This window comes from Podarcis raffonei, chromosome 10 (assembly GCF_027172205.1).
Source record: "Podarcis raffonei isolate rPodRaf1 chromosome 10, rPodRaf1.pri, whole genome shotgun sequence".
Taxonomy (NCBI): domain Eukaryota; kingdom Metazoa; phylum Chordata; class Lepidosauria; order Squamata; family Lacertidae; genus Podarcis; species Podarcis raffonei.
Window position 1 is genome coordinate 1579885 of NC_070611.1, and position 26306 is coordinate 1606190.

Below are 26306 nucleotides of genomic sequence, written 5' to 3' on the forward strand. Positions count from 1 at the left end.
CAAGGGACTTAACATTGGCTGGATGAAAATACTTTTACTAGAGCCTGTAAGGTGGGCCAGTGTTACCTCTCATTTGGGATTTATAAAAACTGTGGCTAAGAGAAATTAGCTTGTTGAAGACAGCCTTCTTCCCCTTCTACACTAGAGATTTATGGGCTCTGGTACTTGTTCTTACTATGTGCAAATTGCTTTACCATGATTTTTATTTTGTTAAACCAGTTGGTGTGCCCCCAAGCCAAGAATTGATTTTGCTACTCTCAAGGTGTGTAAAATTACATTTGGTGTTGCCACAGCCTTCTCACCTTCTGTTTAGTCCATAAAAGTTTTTAACAGCAGAGTTCTACTATCCTGGTTTGTAACAGTGCAGTATCTATGGCATGGGAGTCTCTGTGAAGTAATGAGGAATGAGTCCTGTACGCTTCCACTGCCATTCAGCTTTTCTGGACTTGTAGCAGAGTAAACACAGTGTGTGCTCTTGTGTGTGAGCATGCAGAAAACAGTCTGTACGCGGCTTCTCTAATCTAAGAAGCTTTATGTACAGCAGCAACAATAAATCAACACCTTCGGGAGACAACATCTTGTCTCCAGTCTCGGACAAAACCGAAAGCAGACTGAACACAAAGAACAGATCCCCGGATGGAGACCACCCCAGTGGGCAGGATGCAGACTCTGAGCTGTTTATAAGCTCTGATTCTCCTCAGACCCCTCTCGTCCTGCACTGCTGGGGGAATGCAAGCAACATCACTTACCCCAAAAGCAACTCTGCACAGAACTCACTGTGTCTTTGTAAGCTCAAAGGTTTAGTAAACCCATCTGCCAGATTCTGCTGGCTTGGACAGTACTTCAGCTTCAGCAAGCCTGTCTGGACACTCTGACACACATTTTGGAAATGTATGTCTAAATGTTTGGTTCTGGACTTGAACTGTCCAGACTCTGCCAACTTCAGATAGAGTTGATTGTCTTCCCAGTGATGGGCAAACAACAATCCCCACAGATTTCTTGGACCAAACAAGTGTAAAACTCTAGTTCCCTGCAGAGTTCTGACAACTCACTGAACAATGAGTAGAGGAAGGCACAATGAGACTTTGCTTTCGGGACTTCCACCGAACTAGAGATTTCCCAAACTTTATTACCATTCCAGACACAGACTTCCTGTCTTCCAGATTTGCCCAGTAGGTGAGCTGTGCTTCACCCTCAGCTGACAGCTTGAGGCAGAAATCTTTGGTATCCTGCAGGTATCGTAGCACCCTCTTGATACCATTCCAGGCACTCACATTTGGCTTTGTAGCCTCCCTGCTGAGCAGATTCACAGCAAACGCTATGTCAGGTCTGCTCCACTGGGAGAGATACAACAGACTACCCAGAGCTGACTGAAAGATCTCAGTGTTTTTGAACTCAGCATGTTCCCCAAGCTTACTGTCTTTCACGTAGCTTGTCTCCATGGGTGTTCTGACCCCTGCACATTCAGACATTTTGAACTTCTCAAGCAACTGCTCAATCTTGCCTTTCTGAGAGAAGCTTTCGTCCTGGGTTCTATCAACCTGGACGCCTAGGTAAATTTTCACTGGACCTAGGTTTTTGAGCTGGAAACATTTCCCAAACTCTTTGGCAAAACCTTGAACCCGTTTCTCAGTCCTGGCCACGTAGATTATGTCATCTACAAACACCGATACTAGCTCCTGTGACTCTCCTGACCCTTTCAGGTACAGGCAGCTGTCAGCAAGACTCCTCTTGAAACCCATGCCCTGCAAGGCTTCATTCAGACACAAGTTACAGTTCCTGGCCGATTGTTTCAGGCTGCAAATGGATTTGTGGAGCTTCCACACTGCATCTGGCCTATTGCCCTCAAACCCTGGAGGGAGCATGTACAGATCCTCCTTTAGGTCTGAGTTCAAATAGGTTACATCCACATCAAAGTGATGCACCTGATGACCTCTCTGTGCGGCAACGGCTAAGAGCATATGCAGAGTTTCACTTCTGGAAGTAGGAGCATACACTTCAGGGTAATGCAGCCCCTTCCGCTGCGTGAAACCTCTGGCTACTAGCCTAGCCTTGTACAGTGGTACCTTGGGTTACATATGCTTCAGGTTACATACACTTCAGGTTACAGACTCCACTAACCCAGAAATAGTGCTTCAGGTTAAGAACTTTGTTTCAGGATGAGAACAGAAATCGTGCTCTGGCGGTGCGGCAGCAGCGGGAGGCCCCATTAGCTAAAGTGGTGCTTCAGGTTAAGAACAGTTTCAGGTTAAGAACGGAGCTCCAGAACGAATTAAGTACTTAACCTGAGGTACCACTGTACTGTGGTTCTCCAGTTGCTGTGGGTTTAAGACGGTAAACCCAATGGCTGCTCACGGCCTGCTTGCCGCGTCGTGATAGAGAACACACCTAGAGACTCCATTGAGCTCAGCTGTTTATTCATTGCCATTCTTGCCATTTCCTGGCTTCTGCTTCAGGCAATTTCTGAACCTCCTCAAAGCTGGTTCACATTGAGCCAAACCAACCCACAAGCTAGTGACATCAAACCTTTCAAGTGGTTTTCCCTTTGTAGCGCGAGCTGACCGTCTGAGCACTACTTCAGTTGCCCCCTCTGACCCACTAGGGCCAGCTAGTGTGTCCTTGCCCTCAGAGGACTGCCCTTCTGACTTACTGTGCCTTCTGGACTCAGCTGAACCTGTGGGCAATGAAGGTGCACTCCTTTGCTCTAGCTTAACAGCTTTAGGATATGCCCTTTCCTGTTCCTGCCCTTGGTCAGGGACCTGATCCTCAACAGCAGGATCAGTTTCTGTCTCTTCCTCCTCAGCAGAGTCAAGCAGACTCTGAAAGAATGTCTGGATTTCCATGGATGCGTGTCCACCCACTTTGCTCACAGAACTCAGCACTCCTGCTGACTAGAATCCTAGACTGATTGCCTTCTGGATAAGCAAACCTCCACCCCTTGGTCCCCGGCTCATACCCACAAAAGATCATTCTTTGGGACCTAGGGCAACCCTTTATGCGTTTGGCTTTTGGCACAAGGACCCAAGCTGTGATGGCCTGGGAATCCGATTCAGAGGCTGAACCGGAGGAATCCCAGCCTGCACAGGAGTCCCCGCCTCCAGGGCCGGCTGAGCTGGGGCAGGACCTTGATTCTGAAGCGCCTACACCTGTGCCGGATCCTCAGGAGCAGGCAACAGGTGAATCCACTCTGGCTCCGGAGGTGGTTGAGGACTCAGTGCCTACAGGTGAGTCTCCCCCTGGGTCCAGTAACCCTTCAGCCTCTCCTGAACTGCAGAGGCTCAGGGCAGAGAGGCGAAGGGAACTGGTTTCTCCCAGGAGGAGTACTCGCCTTAAGACCAGGAGAGGCGGGTCTCCTGGGGGCCGGGACCGCCCCTGGCCTCAGAGAAGATAAAGGCCAGTCAGCCCGGTCCCAGGTTGCGGGAGCAACGTCATCGAAGAGCTGTTTTGGCTAGCATCCAGTCCTGTTCCCCCAGAGTTCCTGTCCTTGCCCGGCTTCTCGCTGTGGACCCTGCTTCGCCCGTGGAGGACTGTCTGCTGACCCTCAACTCAGGTCCTGGACCTCGCCCCATGGTAACCTCCCCCCTGGACCAGCACACAAGCCTTGCATCCAAACACACGGAAGAAATGCACCTTGGGCTTCTTACCATGAAGCAGAAAATAGGGCGTGTCCCCTACTACAGAACTGTATGAGCAGTTCAAAGTGAAGCTCGTGACTTTCCACGCTTCCGCCCAAAAGTGCTGGCTTCTGTTGCCTCCTGCAGCATTCAGTTCCGACATTTTGCCACCCCATTCTCCTGAGGAGAATGCGCAACTGTCAACCTGTGGCGTATCCCTTTCTGGTGGAAGAAGTTCTGCAGCACCAACCTGGTGATCTGATTGAAAGCTTCGGACCCTCAGTGAGAACTGTAGTTCAACTGCAGGGATCCAGTCTTTCACCAAGGCAGCAGCCTCTCCTTTGTGCTGTAGAGTGAACACCCACCCATTTTGGGGAAAATCATCTACCAGAGATAACACAAATTTGGCCCCACCCAGACTGGCAACTTGCATAGGACCGGAAAGGTCTGCATGAACTAGCTCAAAAGGTTTTGTGGTTACCCTGTCAGACCTAGGATAAGTGCATGTTTGAACCTTAGCTTCCTTGCAGGCCCTGCAATCCAGGTATTTGGCACATGCCTTCATCTTGCACCCCTCAGTGCAACCTGGGATCTTCACATACCCCCAGTTGACGTGTGACATTCTTCGGTGCCACAGATGATGGCACCCATCGTGGACAGGAATATTAGCACACTGCGCTTGTACTGGCTCAGTGGGACCTTTACCTGCAATAGGTGTTTCCAGAACAAAAAGCCTGTTTTTGCATTCAACACTGACCAGTTGTCGCCCACCTCTGGAAATAGAACATTATCCTCAAAACACACTTTGAAACCATCATTGACGAGAAGAAACAGATAGCAAACAGCACTGTATCTTTGGCATGATGTAGGCCTCAATCTCCACCTGCAAAAAAGAAGCATAAACAGAGCCAGACACAATTGACGTTTGGAACTATCTGCAAGAGTCACACTTTGTCCTGTCGTCACAGCCCTGCAGTTCCTCAAAAGACCAGCAGAGGGCATTAGATGGTGACTGGCACCACTGTTAATCATCTAGCTCAGCACGTGGCCTTGGTCGCAGTTTTTCACTGTTGCCATAGAAGCAGCCAGGTGGTGTTGTGACGACGTTTCTGTCAGTTCTCTTGGGGCCTCTCTGAGCCTTCCCATGCTTGGCAGCGCCTCTAATCTGGTTGCCCTGGGAAACAGCCTTGGAGGCTTCCTGTGGCTCCACTGGGCACTGTCTGACCAGATGGGAATCCGAGCCACAACGAAAACGAGAAAAAAGCTTTCACTGTTTCTTCACTTCTCCCTGCACCCCCACTCCTGGATGCAGGACAGCCTGAGCCTGCTCGCCCTCCATCTTCTCCCGGCGTTGCTCCTCATCACACAGCCTCCCTGAGATAAACTCTAGCGTCAGCTGCTCCACTGGCATGGCTTCCAGGGTCAAACACAAATGCTCATAGTATTTGTCCAAAGAACTCAGAAGAATATAAACTCTTCTTCCGAAAGGGCCACATTGAGCTGCCGCAGCCTACTGAACACAGCCAGCATATTCGTAATGTGGTCTCTAACAGGTTCTCCAGGACGTAGTTTCATCTCAAAAAGACTCGTCACATGAATCTTGGCTCCTGCTGTAGTGCATAGGTGCACTCTCTCCAGAGCCTGCCAGACCTCTTGGCTGGTCCCTAGCCCGTCAACATGGGGCAATTGGGAAGAAACCAAACAGAGCACCAGAAGGCCCATAGTTCTCTGGTCTCTCCTCAATGCAGCAGCGGCTGTTACTCTTGCAGCTGCAGCTGTAGCTGACCTGCCGGTGCAGGAACTGGGGCGTTCTGCATACATTCCCAGAGCCCCTTGCCTGTAAGCCAGGCCCTGACTCTTCAGGACCAATCCTCCCTGTTGTGCCCATTGAGCCTCTCAAATGGGACACTGAAGGTCTCCTGAGCCTCTGCCATCTTCTCCGGGGCTTAGCCTACTCACTCTCCTGCCAGCTGGTCCTTGAAGAGGCGATCTCCACAGCGAGGTCCTCCTTCACCAGCGAGTTCCAATGCCTTGCCTTAAGCACACAGAATGGCAGGATCCCTAGCTGGACTTTGCAGCTCTTCTCACACAGACACAGCACAGGCGTGGCTGAAAACCTCCATAACCTGGAAGGCTAGCACCCATAACCTGTGAAGTAATGAGGAATGAGTCTGGTTCGCTTCCACTGCCATTCAGCTTTTCTGGACTTATAGCAGAGTAAACACAGCGTGTGCTCTTGTGTGTGAGCATGCAGAAAACAGTCTGCACGCGGCTTCTCCTCTAATCTAAGAAGCTTTGTTTATGTACAGCAGCAACAATAAATCAACACCTTCGGGAGACAGCATCTTGTCTCCAGTCTCAGACAAAACCGAAAGCAGACTGAACACAAAGAACAGATCCCCAGACATATTCTGAGCTGCTTAACCCTATAAGCTCTGATTCTCCTCACAGTCTCCTGTATCCTTACTGGCAGCACTACAGCTTGCAGCAGGGCACTCAAAATGCCCCTTGCCACTCTGCGTTTATTTAAAACATTTATACCATATGTCTTGCTGTATTAAAAAAAATCCACCCCAACAAAAAATAAAAAACAAGCTAAAAACTCTAGACTATTACAAGCAACAGTCAATGTGAGAAAATGCCCACACTGACTCAAAAGCTTGACTCTTGAGATAGTGCCACAAAGACATCTCTGTGGACAGTATTCAAAAACAAAGCTGCTACCACAATAGACATCTTCTCCCTGGTAAGCACCTGCCTAACTTCTGAAGTGACTGTAACAAAGATCTCCTCAGATACGTGGTAGACCATATGATCTTGTCACACAGTGCATGTACATTGTTAATCCCAAGTTGTGAGACAGCTCTCCCTGATACATTGGGCAAAAGACAGAAGGCAAGATGGACTGGGACAATCTTTATAGACAGCTGCATCCCTGTCTTGGAGGAGGATGCTATCTTTATGCACATACCATAGTGTGTGTTCCTGATAATTTAAGAGAAGTACCATAGACTGATGGGATGAGTTTAATGTTTCTATTAAATGAGTGGAGTCCGGCTGTTACTTGGATTCTAGCATGAGTACAGAATGTAGAAGTAGACAGAGTGTAATTTCAGTCCAGATCTAATTACTAAATGTTGCAGTTGCCGATCAGGCAAGCTATTGGGTTAAAGCTGCCAAAGCAAGATGTTTATCTAGTCCCCAAATAAGGTTCAAAAGCTTGTACTGTATTCTCTTGAATAAGTGGACTTTCCCATTCGCACCATATACTTAAGACACACACTGCTTAAATGTAGCTATGACTGGGTTGTTGATATCACACAGTACTCAACTTTTTATACTGCTTGAGAATATTCAATGCCTATGTAAAAACCCTTGCAGCATCCTCACAAGGTTAGGACAGCATTATTTTCCAACAGGAGAGTGAAAGTGTTCATGGAAGAATTTGGATTTGAAATAGGGAGTTTTAGTTTCACAGAATGCAATCTTAGTCCCACTTAGGAGTAATCACCGCTGAATTAAATGGGACTTAATTATGAGTAGTTAGGATTGCAGCGTTGGTCTCGTGTAACAAGCACATAAGCTCTCTGCCTTTGAAAAGGGCAGCTCTTAAAAAAATATAAATTCATTTTCAAAAGCTGCATTATGAATATTAATATCTGTGGGTGGCGATGTGGTCTAACCACTGAGCCTAGGGCTTGCTGACCAGGTCGGCAGTTCAAATCCCTGCGACGGAGTGAGCTCCCGTTGCTCGGTGCCTGCTCCTGCCAACCTAGCAGTTTGAAAGCATGTCAAAGTGCAAGTAGATAAATAGGTACCGCTGCGGTAGGAAGGTAAACGGCATTTCTGTGTGCTCTGGCACTCGTCATGGTCCTCTGTGTGCCAGTAGTGGTTTAGTCCTGCTGGCCACATGACCCAGAAAGCTGTCTGTGGACAAACACCAGTTCCCTCAGCCTGAAAGCAAGATGAACACCACAACCCCATAGTTGCCTTTGACTAGACCAGGGGTCCTTTACCTTTTTTACCTTTTTTAAAATATCCGATACAATAAAAGACTCTCTTACAAATATATTCTGCTAATGTAAAAAGTTAACTAAAGCTATTCGTAATGATTCTCTGCTTGGTTTAATACCAAATATGTTGCTAAAATTTTTATACTAGACATAAATATTAAATTACTGACTAGACAAAATGTTAGTTTAGTCAGTAAACTATTCAGTATTGGCCTGAATATAAGCTCCACCTTTAAAATTCAGGGAACGGGGGGAGAAAAAAAGACAATACCTGAATATAAGCCGCTCCCTTAAAATTCCACAGGCACTCACACTCAAATTCCATTTTACCATATGTCTGTTTCAGCAGCAATATCGTAAAAGCCCATTTTTGTAAAGTTGCAAATTTAAGACGCACTTTTAACTTCTCACAGTCAGAATTTTGGGGAAAAATTGATGCTTATATTTAGGCCAATATGGTATTTATGTTTAGTACAAATAGGCAAGCAATATTACTTCCTCCAGTGATAATATTGATCAGAAATGTGCAGCCTTCATCTACCAGATATGGAAGCGTGTTACTTTTCTTATCCATACCTTAGAATTACTGGACATGAAATCTAGGCTAGTAGCTTTGAAACGGAAGTTCTCCTTGTTCTGTAACCACTCAGGACACCTTTGATGAAACCCTGCAATTTGAAGCTAATTATCAAATGCATGCAGCTGCTTCAGGAAAGCATTTACAGTGGTACCTCGGGTTACATATGCTTCAGGTTACAGACTCCGCTAACCCAGAAATAATGCTTCAGGTTAAGAACTTTGCTTCAGGATGAGAACAGAAATCATGCTCCGGCGGCGCAGCAGCAGGCCCCATTAGCTAAAGTGGTACCTCAGGTTAAGAACAGTTTCAGGTTAAGAACGGACCTCCGGAACGAATTAAGTTCTTAACCCGAGGTACCACTGTACATTGTTTTCCTATTTCCATCTAAGGCCCTTGGCTTAGGGAGAAAAAACAAGTAATACCTGATTTACAAATAAGCCAGATTCCAGCCCCTCACAAAGCCAGTCTTTCTGCTCACACTAATTTCAGGGCTCAGAATTTCTAAGGCAGTAGAAGAAGAACAATACCCTGTCAGAAGGCAGTAAGAGATTTATTTTTCTCAGGAAATCTCCAGTTAATTGGATACAGAAATTGAATTAAGTGAAATTGTTTCTTTCTTTTCAACAAACAGGCCAGTTAAGACTGCTATAAACTGTCCTCTCTTTTTTTATAAAAAGCTTACTGTTTCATTCGGCTTGTTGACTGTCACAGGAAAGAAATGCTGCCTTAGCTCAATGGAGGAACATCCTTCCAAACAACTAAGCAGTCTTAGAATTTCATAAATGGCACTTGGAATGGCTGATCTGTTGCGTGCCTCAGTGCCAAGGCATAAGCATATACTTTTGCATCGACTATCATGTGCTCCTCTGACACCAGCTCTGGAAAAAATAAATATTTTGTTAAAGTAGTATAAGCAAGACTGGTTTAATCCCAATGTTCCAAGTCACACATATGTTGAGGAAACGAGTATTGTTAGAATAAAAGAATAGAATCGTAGAGTTGGACGGAACCACAAGGGTTCCTACAATGCCAGAATCTTCTGCCCCATGTGGGGCTTCAGACCCAAGACCCTGAGATCACGTCTTAGGCTGTACTGACTGAGCTAATTGTTTTACACTCTGCTTTCAGGCCACAAAACTTTGCATTGTATGCACTTAACATTGTTGAAACTACTGTATCTGAGTTCAACTTGGTTTTACGCGAACCTTCTGCAATGTGGTAGTTGCGAAAAAGCAAATCTGCAAAAATAATCATATGCTCTTCTCATGGGTGGTCTGCCAGAAAGTGAGTGGAGCAGCCTTGGCCATTGCTTCCCACACCCCCTGGCAGACCACACACGGAGCATTCAGGACATAACGACAACAACTGTGTACTACCCTGCACTCAGAGCCAGGATTTGGTAACCAAGGCCATGCTGTCCAACCAACTGCCCAATCAACAAAGTTTTCTGGGTGGTTCTCACCAAGTTCAATCAACAACAACAATAAATAATCAACTCTCTCTGAATTGTGTGATCTTAAATTGTCAGGAGAATATTACCATAGTCTCAAACATTTTGGCTCTCAAATGCCACAAACCTGGAAGCGACTGTCCCGGTCTGCAAACTGTTTTTGGAAGCCTAAAGTCCGACGGGGCTTCCGCAGATTCCGATTGGCTGCAGGAGCCGTGCTTTGCTTTCCAAACGTTTTGGAAGTCGAACAGACTTCTGGAACAAATTCCGATCGACTTCCAAGGTACAATTGTACTTAAATTTTACCAAGATGTTTGGTCTTAAAGTCATATAAAACTGAGTAAGATGACCACTAGAACAGCGATACAGAGGAGAGTGCACACTCCCCCCTCCACTGTTATAAGGCAGAACAGCGTAATACAGCTCTTGGGCTGTACCTCTTAATGCTGCAGAAGAAGGAAAACCAAGTCTGATTGCACCCTAGATTTTTAAAAATCCACCATGCCTTTCCCCTGATTTTCCATATCAGGGACGAGGAATCTCAGGCCTGCCGTGAGAATCAAATGCTGACCTCCAGGCCTCCCTAGCTGGCCTTTGGGATGCATCCCCTCCATCATGAATTTGGAAAATCCTTGACCTCCAGTACCAACTCTTGCTTGCCTGGCTGGAGGTCAGAGAAGAGTGTGTGTAGAATCCAGCCTGCAGTACAGTGGTAACATTTACAGTCATTTCATCACCCTCTTTTGTGAGGTTGCCCAAAAAGAAATGTGGCTCTCAAGCCAAAAGGTTTCCCACCCCTCTTCCAGAAGCAGGAAGACTTTGCTGTTTTGTTTTACAGCTGGCAGAGCAGCCAGACATCCCATCCCCAGCCTCAAGAGTTCAGCCATATCATTCTATTGATGATGCAGTTTGGCTCTAAAATCCTTGAGGTTGTTTCTTTTTTAAAGGAACTATAGTGGTTTGGAGGAAAAACAGCAGAGGGAAACACAGGAGAGAACAGCCCTTTGCAAAACACTTGATCTAATGCTTAAAATTCCTTTTTAAACTCAGGCCTCTTTTTAAAAAATACGGCCAATGACTAAACCACTCTCACACACAGTCTTTTTTTTACCTCTCAGGGTTTTCAGTTACCTCCTCCACTCTTCTCCTTTTGACCCCCCCCCCCATATTGTATATTTTATGTATTTTATTTGTTCCTGTCCGTCTTGCTTCTTTCCCCCCCTTCAGTTTTGCTATGCTCACAAGCAGGTCTGTTCTTCTTGCCAGTGATGCAGCTAATAGGTGCAGTTCCACAGGGACATGAAATCCTGCCTCAATCATCTACTTCACAAGGATGTATGAATGAAATAACGGTTTGCTGTGGTATTTTGGAGGGTAATATGTAGGTGTAGCTAAGCATCCCTGCTCAGAAGACTGATGCCAGGTAGTGAAATAGGTCACCTATTGGGAATCTTCCCTGGCATTCAAGAAAAATATGCTTCATTCTCAGAAAATCCTTTTAGAAGGCCCTGACTTTGCAAACTCTGCCACCATTTCAATTTTCATGAATCTTTTCTTCAGTGATGGTACTTACCCTCAATTCTCTGCAATAAATCATTCTTTGGTAGTGTAACAACTTCTACAAATTCTGAGGGAGGGGAAAGAAAGAAAATTACGCATTACATAATTTCTACTCTATTCCACAAGGTGACTCCCCTTTTAGTCTAAAGCTGAAAATAAGATGAGTTTCACATATACTGAAACTTATAAGGAAAGCCAGTGAGCTACAACCAGCCCTATTCATGTTATGCTGACATGACTATGCCTCCTATTCACAGTACTTCGCTCCTCCACCCAAGGCCAGCTGTTTCTGCAAAAAACTGCTTACTCCCCCTAGTGTTGAGTAATGGTGGGCAGAGGTAGACAGTGGCAAGTGTTTGGGTCACCAGGAATCAGAAAGAGGTGTTCTATTGCCAATATTGAAGGCAGTTATTCTATGATACACATGAACTAGGATTTGGAGGACTAGATTAGTCAGAGGCGTCACCAGTTTCTGACTCCTCAGTTAAAATGAGATCACAACATTGCAGTTGAGGTCTGTTGATTTTTACCTGCGAAAACACTATCCTAGAAATAATGGAAACTTTAGTTCTGAGGGGTGGACCTGTGGCCCTCTAGGTGTTATCAGACTACATCTCCCATCATCCCTGACCATTGGCCATGAGGGCTGGTATGCACTGTAGTCCAATAATAATTGGAGGGTCATAGGTTTCCTCATCTCTTCCCTAGTTCAAAACTTAGTTGCATGAAGTATGGGACTGGATCCAAATAAAAGTCTTTCTGCTCATGGAATGTGTCTCCCACTTACAGAATAACAATAACATCATCATCATCATTATTACTATTATTGTTTCTTAGTCACTTCATAAAAAAGTCTCAAAGCAACTTAACAACAAAAGGGCTATTTTGCACCTCTACCTTCAGGGTTATGCAATAAAAGTGAAGGTAAATCCAAAAAACTTGCACAAATGGAAGCATGAGAACTTATAGCAGTGTGTAATGAACTCTTACACAAGTGGAATTATGCAAATATATCTGTCACCTCAGAAGTGGTAATAGCAAGATCACCTATTCGTCCACACTAGGAGACAGTGGGTAATTTCTCTGGAAAAGATCTCGGTGCTTTTCAAGCTTTTCCTAAGGCAGTGTAAAGTCTGGGAGATTCCTCCATACTCTACAAAGCCAAAGATCTATACACTGAGCTTTGTGTAATGTCAAACCCATGTCCTCCCCTGCCACCGCAGAGTGAAAAAGAGGCAAGGGCTTGTCTGTACAATCCCATCAACTCTCCTAGGTGTCTCCAAAGCTCTGTGTGACATCACAGACAAGAAGAGCAGCGGTGCAAAAGTTTGGGTCGACTACTCAGGCTGTGTCAACCCATTTGGAGAACAGTGCTAGTGTCTTGCTTTCTTTCCACTCAGTTTTTTCGATCCAACCCATTGTTCCCAACTTTTCTTTTTAAGGAAATTGATTTTGGATCCCTTTCCTGCAGATCATGCTAAATGGGATTAACTTCTTTTAATACCCCAGTGAAGTCTACATTTTAAAAATTCTATACTACTCAATGTGTTACTGAAAAAAGTTAGGGTGACCCAGAAAGAAATAGCTATTGAACTTAAAAGACAAAAGGGCTTTATTGAGCCAAAACTACACTGGAATATTCAGAAGTATCTAGCATACTTATCTGTGATGCCAGCCATAGTGAACTTAAGCAGACAACGTACCTCCTTCCTCTGCATATACAAAACAAAGCATAAACACAATGGGAATTAAGGTTTGTGACTCTAGATACTTCTGTTTTTCACTCTGATATCAGACTTCCTTGCTGAACAATTTATCCACAATATTATTGAAACATAGTCCTATATAGCTGCTAATGCTCCTGAATGGAGCAGCACAGGATCAGGGTTGGATCCAGTAGTCCTGCTGTTGCATGGTACAGTCCCTGCATATCCAGTGCAAACATGTGCAAAGGCTCCCTACGTGCAGATGTTTGTGCTGCACACATGGAGGGTGGGAAGTGGTACTCAGCATGCATGACATCATGAGCAAGGCTTCTTGGTGTGGCTCCAGTGCTGCTCTACTTCTTAAGCCTAAATCCACTTATCTGAATTGTCTCTCTAAATGCTCCAGGACACTTGGACACTTTTCTGTCTCTAGCAACCCCACACAGCTCAACCCTTCAGTTTCGCCTCTTCCTAAACAGCCTTGCCACAATGCCTGCCACCACATTTACTTATATTAACATTCCCCTGGCTCAGAACACCCAAGATACCTCCACTTCTGCCCCCAAAGGCTCCTCTCTTCAATCTCCACAGCTTCCTACCAGATAAACTGTAGCTGCTTCCCTCAGACCAAGGAAGCCCCCTGCCCTGGAACCCCACATACTGAACCCTTCTTCCCATGCAGCTAAAGGGGGGGTGAGACTAAGGGGGAGGCAGACTCTTAATATCTATTGCACCTTCTTGAATTTAGGCTTATGCAGCTCCCAGACAGTTGAAGAGCTACCATGCTACTTTGTTTCTTATCTTATCTGTATTTCTGTACAGTGGTACCTCGGGTTACAGACTCTGCTATCCCTGAAATAGTACCTCGGGTTAAGCACTTTGCTTCAGAATGAGAACAGAAATCGTGTGGTGGTGACGCGGCGGCAGCGGGAGGCCCCATTAGCTAAAGTGGTACCTCAGGTTAAGAACAGTTTCGGGTTAAGAACGGACCTCCAGAACGAATTAAGTTCTTAGCCCGAGGTACCACTGTATTTGTGCCAAGCAGTGGAGGAACTCTGAAGGGCAAACTTCAGTCTGCAGAGCCTGGAGATCCTTTTTTAAAATGTGTTAATCATACTATATATGCCTTTAAAGTGGAGCAGTAGTCACACTGTGCAAGCCTCACTTGCATCCTGTAAATAGGACAGTCCACAAAAATGCTACTACAGCATTTCCCGTAAAGCACACAATGACTCCTGCTTTCTGGCTATTAGGTATAACATTGACAACTCTTATATTGAGGATTTATGTTTGGCTCCTTGCAGAAAGACACCAACATGAACAGAAATTTCACTTTGAATATATGTGTAAAAATACAGGGTGTTTCAAATAGGGCACTGAAAATGTTTTGATACAAGAATAAGATAAGATTATAACAAGTGGTGGACTCACCTGGTTTTTGTTTGGGCTTCAGATTGGCAGGAATATCTCCATTAATGGTGACTGTTGCAATGTGTGATGCACAGTTAGTCAATCCAGGATCCAAGCACAAAGCTACAGAAAGCATCATTCTTCAGTTATTCGTCTGACATGCTAATAAATACACATTTGTTCTCAAAGACACAGAAGGAATATCACAGAATCTGCTCCTAATTAAGAACTAGATAAACAACTCTAATGTGCCACCGAAGACTAGGGACCACTGTGCATACACTCAGATCCTCTAGTTCCAGCAAGCCAGAGAAATACGTGGAATTCAGAAACTAGATAGCCAAGCATTTTACAACAACCAGTTGTTGGTGGGATCCATCTGTCTTGAGAGACAATGTGTGTGCCTCTGGGGGTAGGCAAACCGCTACATTAGCAGCACTCAAGTGACCTCTCTGGGGAGCAAGCCTGGGTAGTGTGTCTGGAGGCCCTGGGCTGCCCAGATAACAAGACTCCCATCTCAGCCTCACTGATATGGTTCAAAGGAAAGCGGAGCAATACATTTGGCACCAGCTTGGCTGCAGGAGTTGCCAGGAGGAGGCAGACAAGGCACCATCCAACCATCTTAGGGACTCTGCTCCAAATTTGTGTAGGATTTACACCTTAGCCCTTCCTTCTCCCCAAAATATCCTGCAAGGCAGCAGAGGTTTAGGATCAGTTTTCCTTCTCCTAGATGGGCTCAGTTTGGGGAAAGTACTTCATTTCATCTGTCTTGAGCTTCTAACCACTTAGCTTTATTGAATGATCCTGGGCTCTGGTATGAGAGGAGGGGGGAATAAACTTTCTCCCTATCCACTTTCCCCACATAATGTTCCTCATGTCCCTCCCTTCTCCCTTTTTCTCAGCTGAAAAGCCCCAAATGTTGCAAGTGTTCTGACCAGTTACATCAGCACCTTCATAGGTATGCCCAGAGTTTGCTAGGGCATGCCTCTTTGCACTGGTGAAATGTTCCAGCATGCATTTATTAGAAAATAATTAGACAGCATTTATGGTATGGCAGTTATGTTTGATATTTCCAACTGCAAGCCCTTTGAGCATTCCAAAGTGCTCCATAAAAGGACATGCATCAACATTTTCCATCCAAACAGTCAAGACAAAATACAGAAGTTACCTGGAGAGCATTCAAGGATCTCCCCTTTATATCCTGTTTCTTCCTCCAGCTCACGTAAAGCAGCACTTTCTGGGGTTTCATTGCTATCAATTAGACCTGTGATGTAAAGGTTGAATTGTAACTAAGATCAGCAATGGTAAATGGACTTTTTTTTTGGGGGGGTGATGACATTGGCATGGCTAGGAAGAAAGCACAAGACAGTGGCAAGATAAATGTTCTAATTCATGGATGGGGAATCTGGAGCCCTCAAAATTTTGTTACAACTCCCATATGCCCCAGCCAAAGTGACTGACAATCAGGGATGATGAGAGCTGGCATACAACATCTAGAGGCCCACAGGTTCTCCCTATCACTACTCTAATTATTAAAATGCATTATAGGTAAAGGTAAAGGGACCCCTGACCATTAGGTCCAGTCGTGACCGACTCTGGGATTGTGACGCTCATCTCGCTTTATTGGCTGAGGGAGCCGGCGTACAGCTTCTGGGTCATGTGGCCAGCATGACTAAGCCGCTTCTGGCAAACCAGAGCAGCGCACGGAAATGCCATTTACCTTCCCGCCGGAGCGGTACCTATTTATCTACTTGCACTTTGACGTGCTTTCGAACTGCTAGGTGGGGAGGAGCAGGGACTGAGCAACGGGAGCTCACACCGTCGCGGGGATTCAAACCGCCAACCTTTGGATCAGCAAGTCCTAGGCTCTGTGGTTTAGCCCACAGCGCCACCCGCGTCCCTAAATGCATTATACATATGCATTAAAAAGCCAATCTCCTCATAATGATACCAGCAAGATTCTTCACAGGATGGGGCACACAAGTTGTGAAGAGTACAGACTACGGGGGCATGTTTAGAATCCTGAGGCTCCATACCAGACTAGATCTGTAGGACAAATGCATGTATCTTACACAATACTTGGCCTGTTTGCCAAAAAGAAGTGTGAAGGGGAGGCAAGTGAAAGCTGACCTTCCCTCTCAACATTCCTTGCTGCTCTCAACTGTTTTAAGCAATTACTTCCTAGTCTGGCTCTTGTTACATGCACAGCCCATTTCTGTCCCTATCAATTTGACATGGGTTCATTTGTAAGTGTCTTCCATCCACTTTCCACATTCATCTCTGATTTTCTTTTTTAAAAAACTTGTATATAAGAACATATTTAAATGTATTTTTCCTCAATGAATGCCTTTCTGAATGCACTTTATCCTAAAATACACATTTTTACACATTGATTCCCCCCCCAACAAAAAAAATGTATTGCAAAGTTCAGAGAAGTGCAAGATCAAAAGGATAATTGTGTTTTAATCTATGTCTTAGTCAGGAAGGTGTAAAATAGGCCTGCTGACTTAAAAGGGCACACCAAACAAAGTTCTCCTCCATTCCTAGTTACAAGGCATTAATTCTGATAAAATCAGAAATAGTAATGTGCAGATATGTCCAGGGTGCAATACCACTGAAAGAATTTATCCTAAGGCGTTTGCAACACAGGACTTGTGGCCTATTTCCAAACATATAAGCATCCCAAGAAACAGCTAGTGCCTCTCTCACAATGGCAAGAGCCTTACCTTAAAATTAACAAGGAAGCTGAGGTGAACCACCTACCTGCAGGGAATTCCAAGCAGTAGTTTCCCATGGGAGGCCTAAATTGCTTCACTAGGACAACACAGTCATAGTGAAGAGTTCTTTGCAACACTGGAATAACAGCAACACCTGCCAATACAGAGAAGGAACTTGCAAAAACATGGCTGCACTGAAACAGACAAAGATCAGTAACTCACTCAAGGTATCTCATGTAGTGTACTTGATGGTTGTGTCCATGTTATCAGTTTCAGAGTAATGGTTTTCACACTTTCTCCCTTGAGGGAACAATTTCAGTATCTACTTGGAAGCCCTGAATGTTGCAGAGGATTCTGGAAGATGATTTAGGGCATATCCTCAGTTCACATAAGGTGCTTGGTTTGACCTGTTGGGTCATACCATCCACATAGATGAATGGAGAAGATAACCATCCAACACTCCACTGCAGCTGCCAATCATAGGGGAAGATTGGAATAGGTGGCAAGCTGTCCATCAGAGAAGCCAGTCTGCCATTCCTGATTATAGCCCTGAAGAAGCTTTTAATGAACACCAGGATTCTCCAGAACACAACTGGAAACAAACATTAGTTTAGGAAATTCATATGGCTCCTTTTTCAAACCATCTTAACAGTGCTGCTGTGGCCTACTATCCAGAAGTATCCAAGCGGGAACTAGACCACACTGTTTTGCATCTTCCTTTCCACGCTCTGATGATAAAAGGTGGGGAAGGGAAGACTGGCAGGTCACTTAGCTTTGAGGGCATGCCTGGGGGCCTGTTCACACATACAGCCACTATTATGAACCACTAGCTACTGAATGAAAATGGAAACCATCATTATAATTATTATAAATTTCAACGACGATAAAATACTTGCCTGAAATTTGGTGAAGGACCAATAATCTCAACAATCAATATTCCCATGTATATTGGTGTTCTCTCATGTATGTCCCCAGCTTATCTAACATTGGGAGACTCTCAGCAGCCAGTGAAGTAACAGGTGTTTTGTGTTTGTCAATGTAAAGACTTGCTCACCATCAGCAGAAACCCCCTCTTTTCTGGTAGTACGCTTCACAGATTCCCATACTCTATTAAACAGAAAGGAGGAGATGGGAAGAAGATAGATGTCAATGTAAACATGTTGGTTCCCAAAATGAGATGTTAATCATTATTACTGTTATAATACCTCACTCTACATCCTAAGGCACTTCAAGAATGGAGTTCTTGCTGATGTCACAGAGAAATTTTTTCCTTCATGACAAAAATCTCTCAAAGCATAATCAAGGCTGAGTATATGCTTAAAAAATGTTAAAATGTTAAAAAATAATAATCAAAGGTATGCACCAAGTGACTCTAACAAATGCAGAATTCTGCAGCTGGAATAAATTATGCAAACAAATGTGACCTCTTTTTTGGCCAATCGATGCAGCATTTCTTCCCAGTGTTGCATAGTTCATTCTGCTTTCACTAGTCACAGGAAGAAGCTCCAGATCATAAGTCCTGACCTCTGAGCACTAGAAATATTGAGCAACCTCGGCTCTTACTTTCTCTCCCCCCCCCCATAATTTTTAATGAAACTTTGTCATCATACAATAAAAAACAAATCTAAATAAAAATAATAAGAGCAAAGAAAATACAAATCCCTCTCTCAAAAGTAGATCTTAATCCTTGTCTCACAAAGGGGGCCCTCCCAGCTCTCAGCTAGGAACTTCCAATATACATGAGGCATTGCTAAAAACTTTCAGGAAAACTTATGCAAATAGATGAGAAACTTTCTTCTTTCTTTTTAATGAAAGACAAGATTCTCAAGTAGATTACTTTTACTTTTCACGACTGGACCTAATAGTCAGGGGTCCCTTTACCTTAGAACACTATTTAAAACCCCATGGTTTAGAAAACAGCTAATAGGTAAAAATGATTACCTTGTTTGACCTTCAGGGTCAATGTAAGTTGTCTGCTCAAGCTTCACCCATTTTCTTTCTGCAATCGTCTTGAGGGGGAAAAAAATCGCTTAAAACATTTTAAAAACTTAAGAAAAGCCTGCTGGGTCCGGCTAATGGCCCATCTAAGTCTAGCAGCCTGTTCTCACAGTGGCCAATCAGATGCCCATGGAAAATTAGCAAGCAGGATTCAAGCTTTTCCAAAACTGCTGCAAACTGGGTTGACCATCTTTATTGACCTATCTACTACGACCCCTTTATTTTCACCACAATGATGATGATTTGGAACAACTATGAAAACTGCCTCCACTGTGGTTACAGCTAATATGGAAAACTGAAGTCATCATCAGCATTCTCTTTCAGTTCAGTAATGGCAGGATTTTACTCATAGATGAAGGAAGACAATAGTTTTGCTGTTTTGCCATTTCCAAAATGGTAGGCATTACCAAAGTATTTGCATTACATTAAATGAATGAAGAACTATTTGCTGTGAACACAGAGATGTGTGCAAGTTCAAAGTAAAGGGAGCCCTCTATAATTTTCTCATGTGCTCTTGGAAAAGGATCATATGCCCTGAACAGGAAGCAATCTTTACGAACATTAACTATTGAGGGCATTTTAAAAAACGGCCTGAATCAACAATATATGGAATAATTTGGCACTGTTCTTTTTACAACATGGTCATTTTCTACAGAGAGTACTAGAATTTCAATCAAAGGCAAGGGAAAAATCCTCAAGTGAACCAAATACAGAATTGCTTACTATGGCAGGGATAGGAAACCTCTGACCTTGCAGATTCTGCTGCATTACAGCACCCACCATTCCTGGCCACTGGCTGTGCTAGCTGAGGCTGATGGTAGTTGGATTCCAACACAGGTCACCCACCACTACACTATGAAATGGTGAAATGGACTTGCATTTTCTCTCAAAGCAAAGGTTGCCCAACAAAGGCGGAATGGTATGAAACCAAATTCAAGAGTACTCTGCTCTTAATTCACACTGTGATGAGACTGAAACACCGGATCTGTGTGACCTAAACAGCAGCAGTCCCTTCAAGATGCCCAAATTATTTTAATTTTGTTTTTTGCTTATTGCACACCACACTCAATGAACAAATGGCCACCACCTTTGTGAGCTTTCACTTGTTATCTCTAGTTGTTAGCAAACAGTGCTGGATGAGCTGGATTTCAGTCTGATCCAGCAAGGTGGTTCTTACATTCTTGTTGGAGAGAAGATTTTTAGTACTAGTCCTATTAGAAGAATGTGTGGGAGAAGAGAAGTGAAGAGTGAGACAGAATGGTGGGTAGAATCAAGGTGAGTGGCAAATAAGGAGTGTTAGTTAAGAATGACAGTTGGAGGAGTCAGGTGAAAAGGACCTGAAACAAAGGCTGATAGTGGAGCAGGGAGTCTGATATGTTGGGTCGGTGCATTAGGCAGAAACATTATTTCCTATTTATTGTAGAGTTCACCAACATGATGGCCTGTAGATGCTGAACTACAGTTCCCATCACCCCTCAACACTGGCCATGCTGGGTAGGGCTGATAGGAGTTGTAGTCCAACAATATCAGGTCACCATCAAGTTGGCTACCCCTTCCACCGAATGACTTTTCTAGATAACTACAATAGTTGGTTCAAATACTTGATGAATTGTGGTCTGGTTGAATTCCACCTCATGTTCTTGCTTTTATCTGCACAGATGAAGATACTTAGGAAAGTCCTACTGTTCTGCACTTCAGTGGGTGTTGACAGAAGTGTATTTTGGATAATTTTATGGTGAGTGTGAACCTGAGTTACTAGACACCTAGTTACTTTGGCTTACCCAGTGACCCATAGAAGCCAGGGCTTTATTGTAGGACCCCAAGGACATCACACTAATGCTTTATCTATTGACAGAGCAGGTGTGGAATGGAAGGAAGCCATTGAGCCACAGCAATCCTTCATGACTTTAGAATGAGACACTGCAGTTAGGAAGGGAAAAAAAGAGAAAAGAAGACAACAATAACAAGGAACAGCAGGAATCAAAAAGAGAGGCAACAGGAAAAGGCAAGTAAGTAGGAGCGCAGGGCTACAATCCTATGCACACTTACCTGGGAGTAAGTCCCACTGAATGTACTAGGACTAAATTCCAGGTAAACATACCTATGACTGTATGGTTAAGTATCAATAACTGTGGTTATAGGTACATTCAGAGGTGCAAATGAAAGGCATATAAGCAACACCATGAGAAAAGAGCTATTGAGCTGATTTCATAAGTAACAGGAGGCTATGCTGAACTCAGAAATCAGGTTTTGTGGAAATTAAGTTTATTTTAAAATGGTTTAGATCTGTGGACTCTCCAGAGAACTGTTGCCTAGAATGTAGTAAATAACAACAACTTAATCACTAAGTGGGAGAAAAAACATAAAATTCCTCTTCTGCCATGGTCACACTTGACACACTCACACCAGACCTGTAATGACTGAGCAATTGTTTGAAATGTTACACAACGTTACACAAAAGATATGAAGGACTAGAGAGAGATTTATTGTGACCCCCTACACTGTTGTGACACAAACTTAAATCATTACCCCAACTACTCACAGCAACCCACGGGCATGTGATTGATAGGCGGAAAGAGGTAGGTAAACTGGACATTACGTGGGCCATCAAATGTAGCAGGACTGAAGTGGCAAAAATGCACCAGGCAAGCAAGAGGTCAAGAAGATCAATTAAGAGGAAGCTAAGCATGAAAAATATTACAGATTATTAACAAGTCCCTCTAATGGACACAGGATTTCTGCACACTGAGGCAGTCCCATCTTACTAGACACATCAAGAAGTCAGGTGGATGTTACGTGAGGAGCTCCATGAACCCTGCTCTTGATTCTTGAGAATCAATAGAAATTTGATTACCAACGCACAACTCACTTAATATAACACAAATGTCTTCAGAGCAATTAAGGTCATGTTGAAGAGCATTAGATTGCCATTAATTTCAATGGGACAGTGTGATGCATGTTTGCTCAAAAGCAAGCTGGGCTGTGTTCAGTACAACTTGTTCCCTATGCTTGTAACCCACCCTTGAACCATTTGGTGAATAACGGAATATAAGTATAAAAGAAAATTAAAAATATGAATTGATTGATTGAATGTGGTTATGTTTATAACTGCAGTGCAGACATACACTATAAGGACTTTGATGCATATGCTTTCTTATTTCTAACTCATCTCATAACAGCTTCCAAACTTTTGGTACCTAGCACAGAATAACCTCCCAAAGCAAAACAGCTATCCTGACAAAAGGTTGGAATTGCAAGATCTCTGGATGATAGGAAATGGTCTTGCTAAGTCATATAGAGGTGCTGCTTTCCCATTATCACAGTAGGATACATAGCATTTGCATACAATATTATGCAATACTAAGCCCAGTATTTGATCACAATAACTAAGTTACTTCAAAATAACATGCCAAAAAGCAAACAAACATTGCATACCTCTTCTTTAACTATAGATTCTTGGGTGGTTTTCCGAGCTTCAGCAGATGCTTCCTTTTCCATTTTCAGTGATGTTGGTCTGTCACCTCAAGCACAAAGTCCACCTAACTACAAACCAGAGTCAATATTTGCCCTCAGGATCAAGTCAGACCATTCATTCTTTTCATTCTAAATTAACAAGTCAACCCTGCAGCAAATATAAACACAAAATGTAGACTCCAGATCAGACAAGTAACATACTGGCTAACTAGAGACTGGTTATTCATTGGTGAAAGAATCTGCCTTCATCTCAATGGAACATAAGGTCAACAGGATGTTGCCTCAGTATCCAAACCAGATGAGAAGACAATCCAGGTCACAATTAAGATTAAAAATGAGGATTGCAATATTTATTCTAGCAACTGAGTAATACTTTAAAAACCTTTTAATTGCTTGTTTTAAAATGTGCTCCCTAAAGTAGCAGGACATATATTCTAAATTTAATATAACTATGCAGATTTAACCAATTAATTGTTTAAATTTAAGATTCTTTTAATTGTAGCTCTCTCTTCCAATACTAAATGTCCTATGATTTACCTAATTTATCTAATTTGACATAAATTAAGGTTGTGTGCATACCATACATTTAAAGCACTTTACTTGTCCCCAAAGAATCCTGGGCACTATAGTTTATGAAGTGTGTGTTGGGAATCATAGCTCTGTCAGGGGTAAATTACAGTCCCCAGGATTATTTGGAAGCAGTCATCTGCTTTAAACGTATGATGTGCATGCAGCCTGGTGCTGCCAGGGCAGATCACAGTGTAATGAGAAACAAAAAGGTTAATAATAATAATAATAATAATAATAATAATAATATAAAGCATATAAACTAGTATAGCAAATTAAAGCAAAAAAACTAAAGCAGCAACAAATAAAATAAAATTGTCCACATTACCAAAGAAAAGATATTAAGAGAGTTTAATAAATTTATAATCTAGCATTGGAAAAACTGGTATTTTAAAAACCTACCTGGGCAATGCAAAGCTGTTATTTACAGATTGCCCCACCCCTCACTGAGAATTAATTCTATACTTTTGAAGTACCTGACTACTTTGTTACTTATATTATGATGATTAATGGGTACAAATTATGGTAGCAAGATGACTTTGATACTGTCAAAAGTATCATATACAGTAGTTGAAAGAATATAAACAACCAACATAGGACACACATGGAGGGGAGCTCCAAATCCAGGAAGACAGTGGAGCTAACGCAGAGAGGGAGAAAAAGAAAAGGGGGAAAGAAGAAGAAAAAGAAAGAAAAAGGAGCCCTAACTTTACTTTACCGCTGCTGCCCCCATCTCTGCCGACAAAGAAGAGGGGAGGTAGTTGAGCACGGGAAGGCAAAAGAGGCTCCGAAAAAACACGTGGCTGAGCCTACCCCTCCATGCAAAGCCGCATGACAAAGGAGATCGCAGAAAGGAAGAAACTACCCCCTTCTTTTCTCCTTTCTTTTTTTTTTAAAAAATCTTTTTTTAACCCCTTCCTACCCCTCTCCCTTCCCCCCTTTTTTAAAAGAAATTCTTTTTTATTCCCCCCCCCCATATACCTACTTTTATCATTTTTCTTTTTAAAAGAGGGGCCACTGCTGCTGCAGCCACCCTTTATTTGAATCTTTATTTTTATTGCTATCTTTTCTACACACTATTTAAAGACACACTTCTCCACACACACACACCCTCAATTTAAACCTCATTTTATTTTCACCTCAAACTCCCCTCTTAAGAATTAAAATGGCAGTACCCAGAAAACAGCCCTGAACCATCACAGGCCATTTCCTGGGACTGCCACTTCGCCCCAGACTTTCCACTCTCTTTTACCTATCCTCTTTTACCTATACTTTACTCATTTTTTTTAAAATAAAAAGCTCTATCTATCTATCTATCTATCTAAAGACAACACCCCTTTTTTTTACCTTTAATTCTCATTTTTATCTTTTATCCGTACATTTTAAATTACTTTTTTACAAACAAAAAATAATAACAATAATTAGGGGGAAATATTATTATTTATTTTATTTTTATTTTTTTTAAAAAACCACACATTCCCCCCCCCCTTTTAAAGCCCTTTCTTTTCTATTTGTTGGCTTGTTCTTGAGGGGGGAATCTTTCGCCCCCAGCTACGACCACCACTCTCTTTTAAAACAAAAATTTCCTCTATATCACTGCTATTGTTATTGATACTCTCCCCCTCAACTCCCCCCCTTTTTATTTCTCTCTCCCTTTTTGCTCTCCCCTCTCTCTCTTCACCCCTCCTCATTTTTTCCCTTTATCCCACCTTTCATTTTCCACCCCCAATTTTGTTTTCTATCCCTTTTATTTTTTTAAATCAACCCCCCCTTTTTAGCCTGTCCGTCAGTTTGTTTTTGAGAGGGGAGCCCTTTCCCCCCACCCCCTCTTTTAAAATAAGACTTTCCCCCATACCATTGCAGCAGCTCACCCTCCCTTCTCTCCCCCTCCCTTTTCTTCTCCTTCCCTCTCCCACCCTTCCCCCTCCTCCTCTCCTTTTCCCTCCCTCCTCCCTCTCTCCATCCCCCCCTTCCCCTAAAGGAAACACATACACACATTCATATCACCCTATCATAATTTGCCCCCCCTCATACTATAGCTAAAACTACTGCTGCAAACTAATACCGCTGATATTACTGTACTATCTCCCCTCTCTCTTTCAACTCTCTTTTTGTCTCTCTCTCTCTCTCTCTCTCTTCTCTTTTACTCCAATCTCCCCCCGCCTCCCCCCTTCTTCTTTCTTTCTTCTTCTTCTTCCCTTTTCTCCCTCCACCTTTTACATATAGCCTATTTGTCTGTCTCTGTTTCTAAGCGCACTCCCAACCCCAATTTCCACCTTAACTGGACCCCAGTACCCCTTTTGGGTATATACAACCCCCTCCTAAACAGATATTTCCCCTGGCCCCACCCCTCTAATCTCTTGCATCTCTACCTGCTAACCCCCCTCCCTTTATATGAACTGTCTGTCCGTTAGTCTACCCATCTCTGCTTACCTGCCCTCCCCCCCAGCCTCGGTGGCATCGCTGAGGCAACTAGAGAAAACCCAAGAGAAGTTCTTAAAACACAGGCTAGAAGTGACACAAATGACCACCTAATCCAAACGCTCTGTAAAAGCCACCAGCCAAAGCCTGATCAGCTCAGCAACCCAACAATACTCAGGAATCACCACTGCCACAACTCCTAACCACCACACGCCCTACCCCAAGTGGACGCCAAGCCAACCTCAAACCAAAACTATCAGGGAGACTGAGATGACACCAACCAGGGAGATGGCAAACAATGCTAAGATGGTAACTCCCCTTCAAGATGATGACCACCCAATAACGAAACGAGATCTGAGGGAAATGGAAGCAAGATTAGAAGCACGATTAGAAGAAACACTGAAGGCCACAATGGCTCCCATGCAGGTACTAATCAACAACCTAACCTCCAAAGTGGAAGCTCTAGAGAACAAAAACCAAATGCAAGAAAGAATAATAGAGCAATACCAGGAGGAGAACGCATGTGTGAACAAGAAACTGGACGAACTGGTAAACCAAATGGAAGCAGAACACAGAGAGATGAAAATTAAGCAAGCCGACCTTGAAGACCACAATAGACGTTGTAACATCCGCTTCCGCAACTTTCCTGAAAAAACAGAGGAGAAAAGCCCAGCAGACCTAATTATACGCTGGCTGAAAAACACAATCCCAAGCCTGAAACTTGAGGCAGATGACTTGGAGAGGGCTCACAGAGCCCTAAAACCTATGCCAAAACCCAGCGCCCCCCCAAGAGACA

At 43.5% G+C, this 26306-nt stretch overlaps 2 protein-coding genes across 7 annotated transcripts in view; one reads left to right on the forward strand and one right to left on the reverse strand.

Moving 5' to 3' along the window:
* The window catches only part of CDC123 (cell division cycle 123), a 105654-nt gene that overhangs the window by 18315 nt on the left and 61033 nt on the right, over positions 1-26306 (forward strand). The window lies entirely within an intron of this gene.
* Positions 8739-26306, reverse strand: part of NUDT5 (nudix hydrolase 5) — a 28502-nt gene continuing 10934 nt past the window's right edge. For 2 of the 6 annotated variants that reach the window (XM_053405697.1, XM_053405698.1), the window contains 9 exons: positions 22484-22670; positions 18992-19059; positions 18105-18157; positions 17097-17204; positions 15502-15597; positions 14355-14456; positions 12921-12929; positions 11231-11284; positions 8739-9085 (listed from right to left, as the gene is read on the reverse strand). In XM_053405697.1, the coding sequence (XP_053261672.1) occupies positions 8976-9085; positions 11231-11284; positions 12921-12929; positions 14355-14456; positions 15502-15597; positions 17097-17204; positions 18105-18157; positions 18992-19059; positions 22484-22546 (663 nt within the window). In that variant the 5' untranslated portion in view covers positions 22547-22670 and the 3' untranslated portion in view covers positions 8739-8975. Of the gene's footprint in view, positions 9086-11230; positions 11285-12920; positions 12930-14354; positions 14457-15501; positions 15598-17096; positions 17205-18104; positions 18158-18991; positions 19060-20829; positions 20969-22483; positions 22671-26306 lie in introns of all 6 variants that reach the window. The other 4 variants (XM_053405699.1, XM_053405700.1, XM_053405702.1 and 1 more) reach the window with 3 other exon arrangements.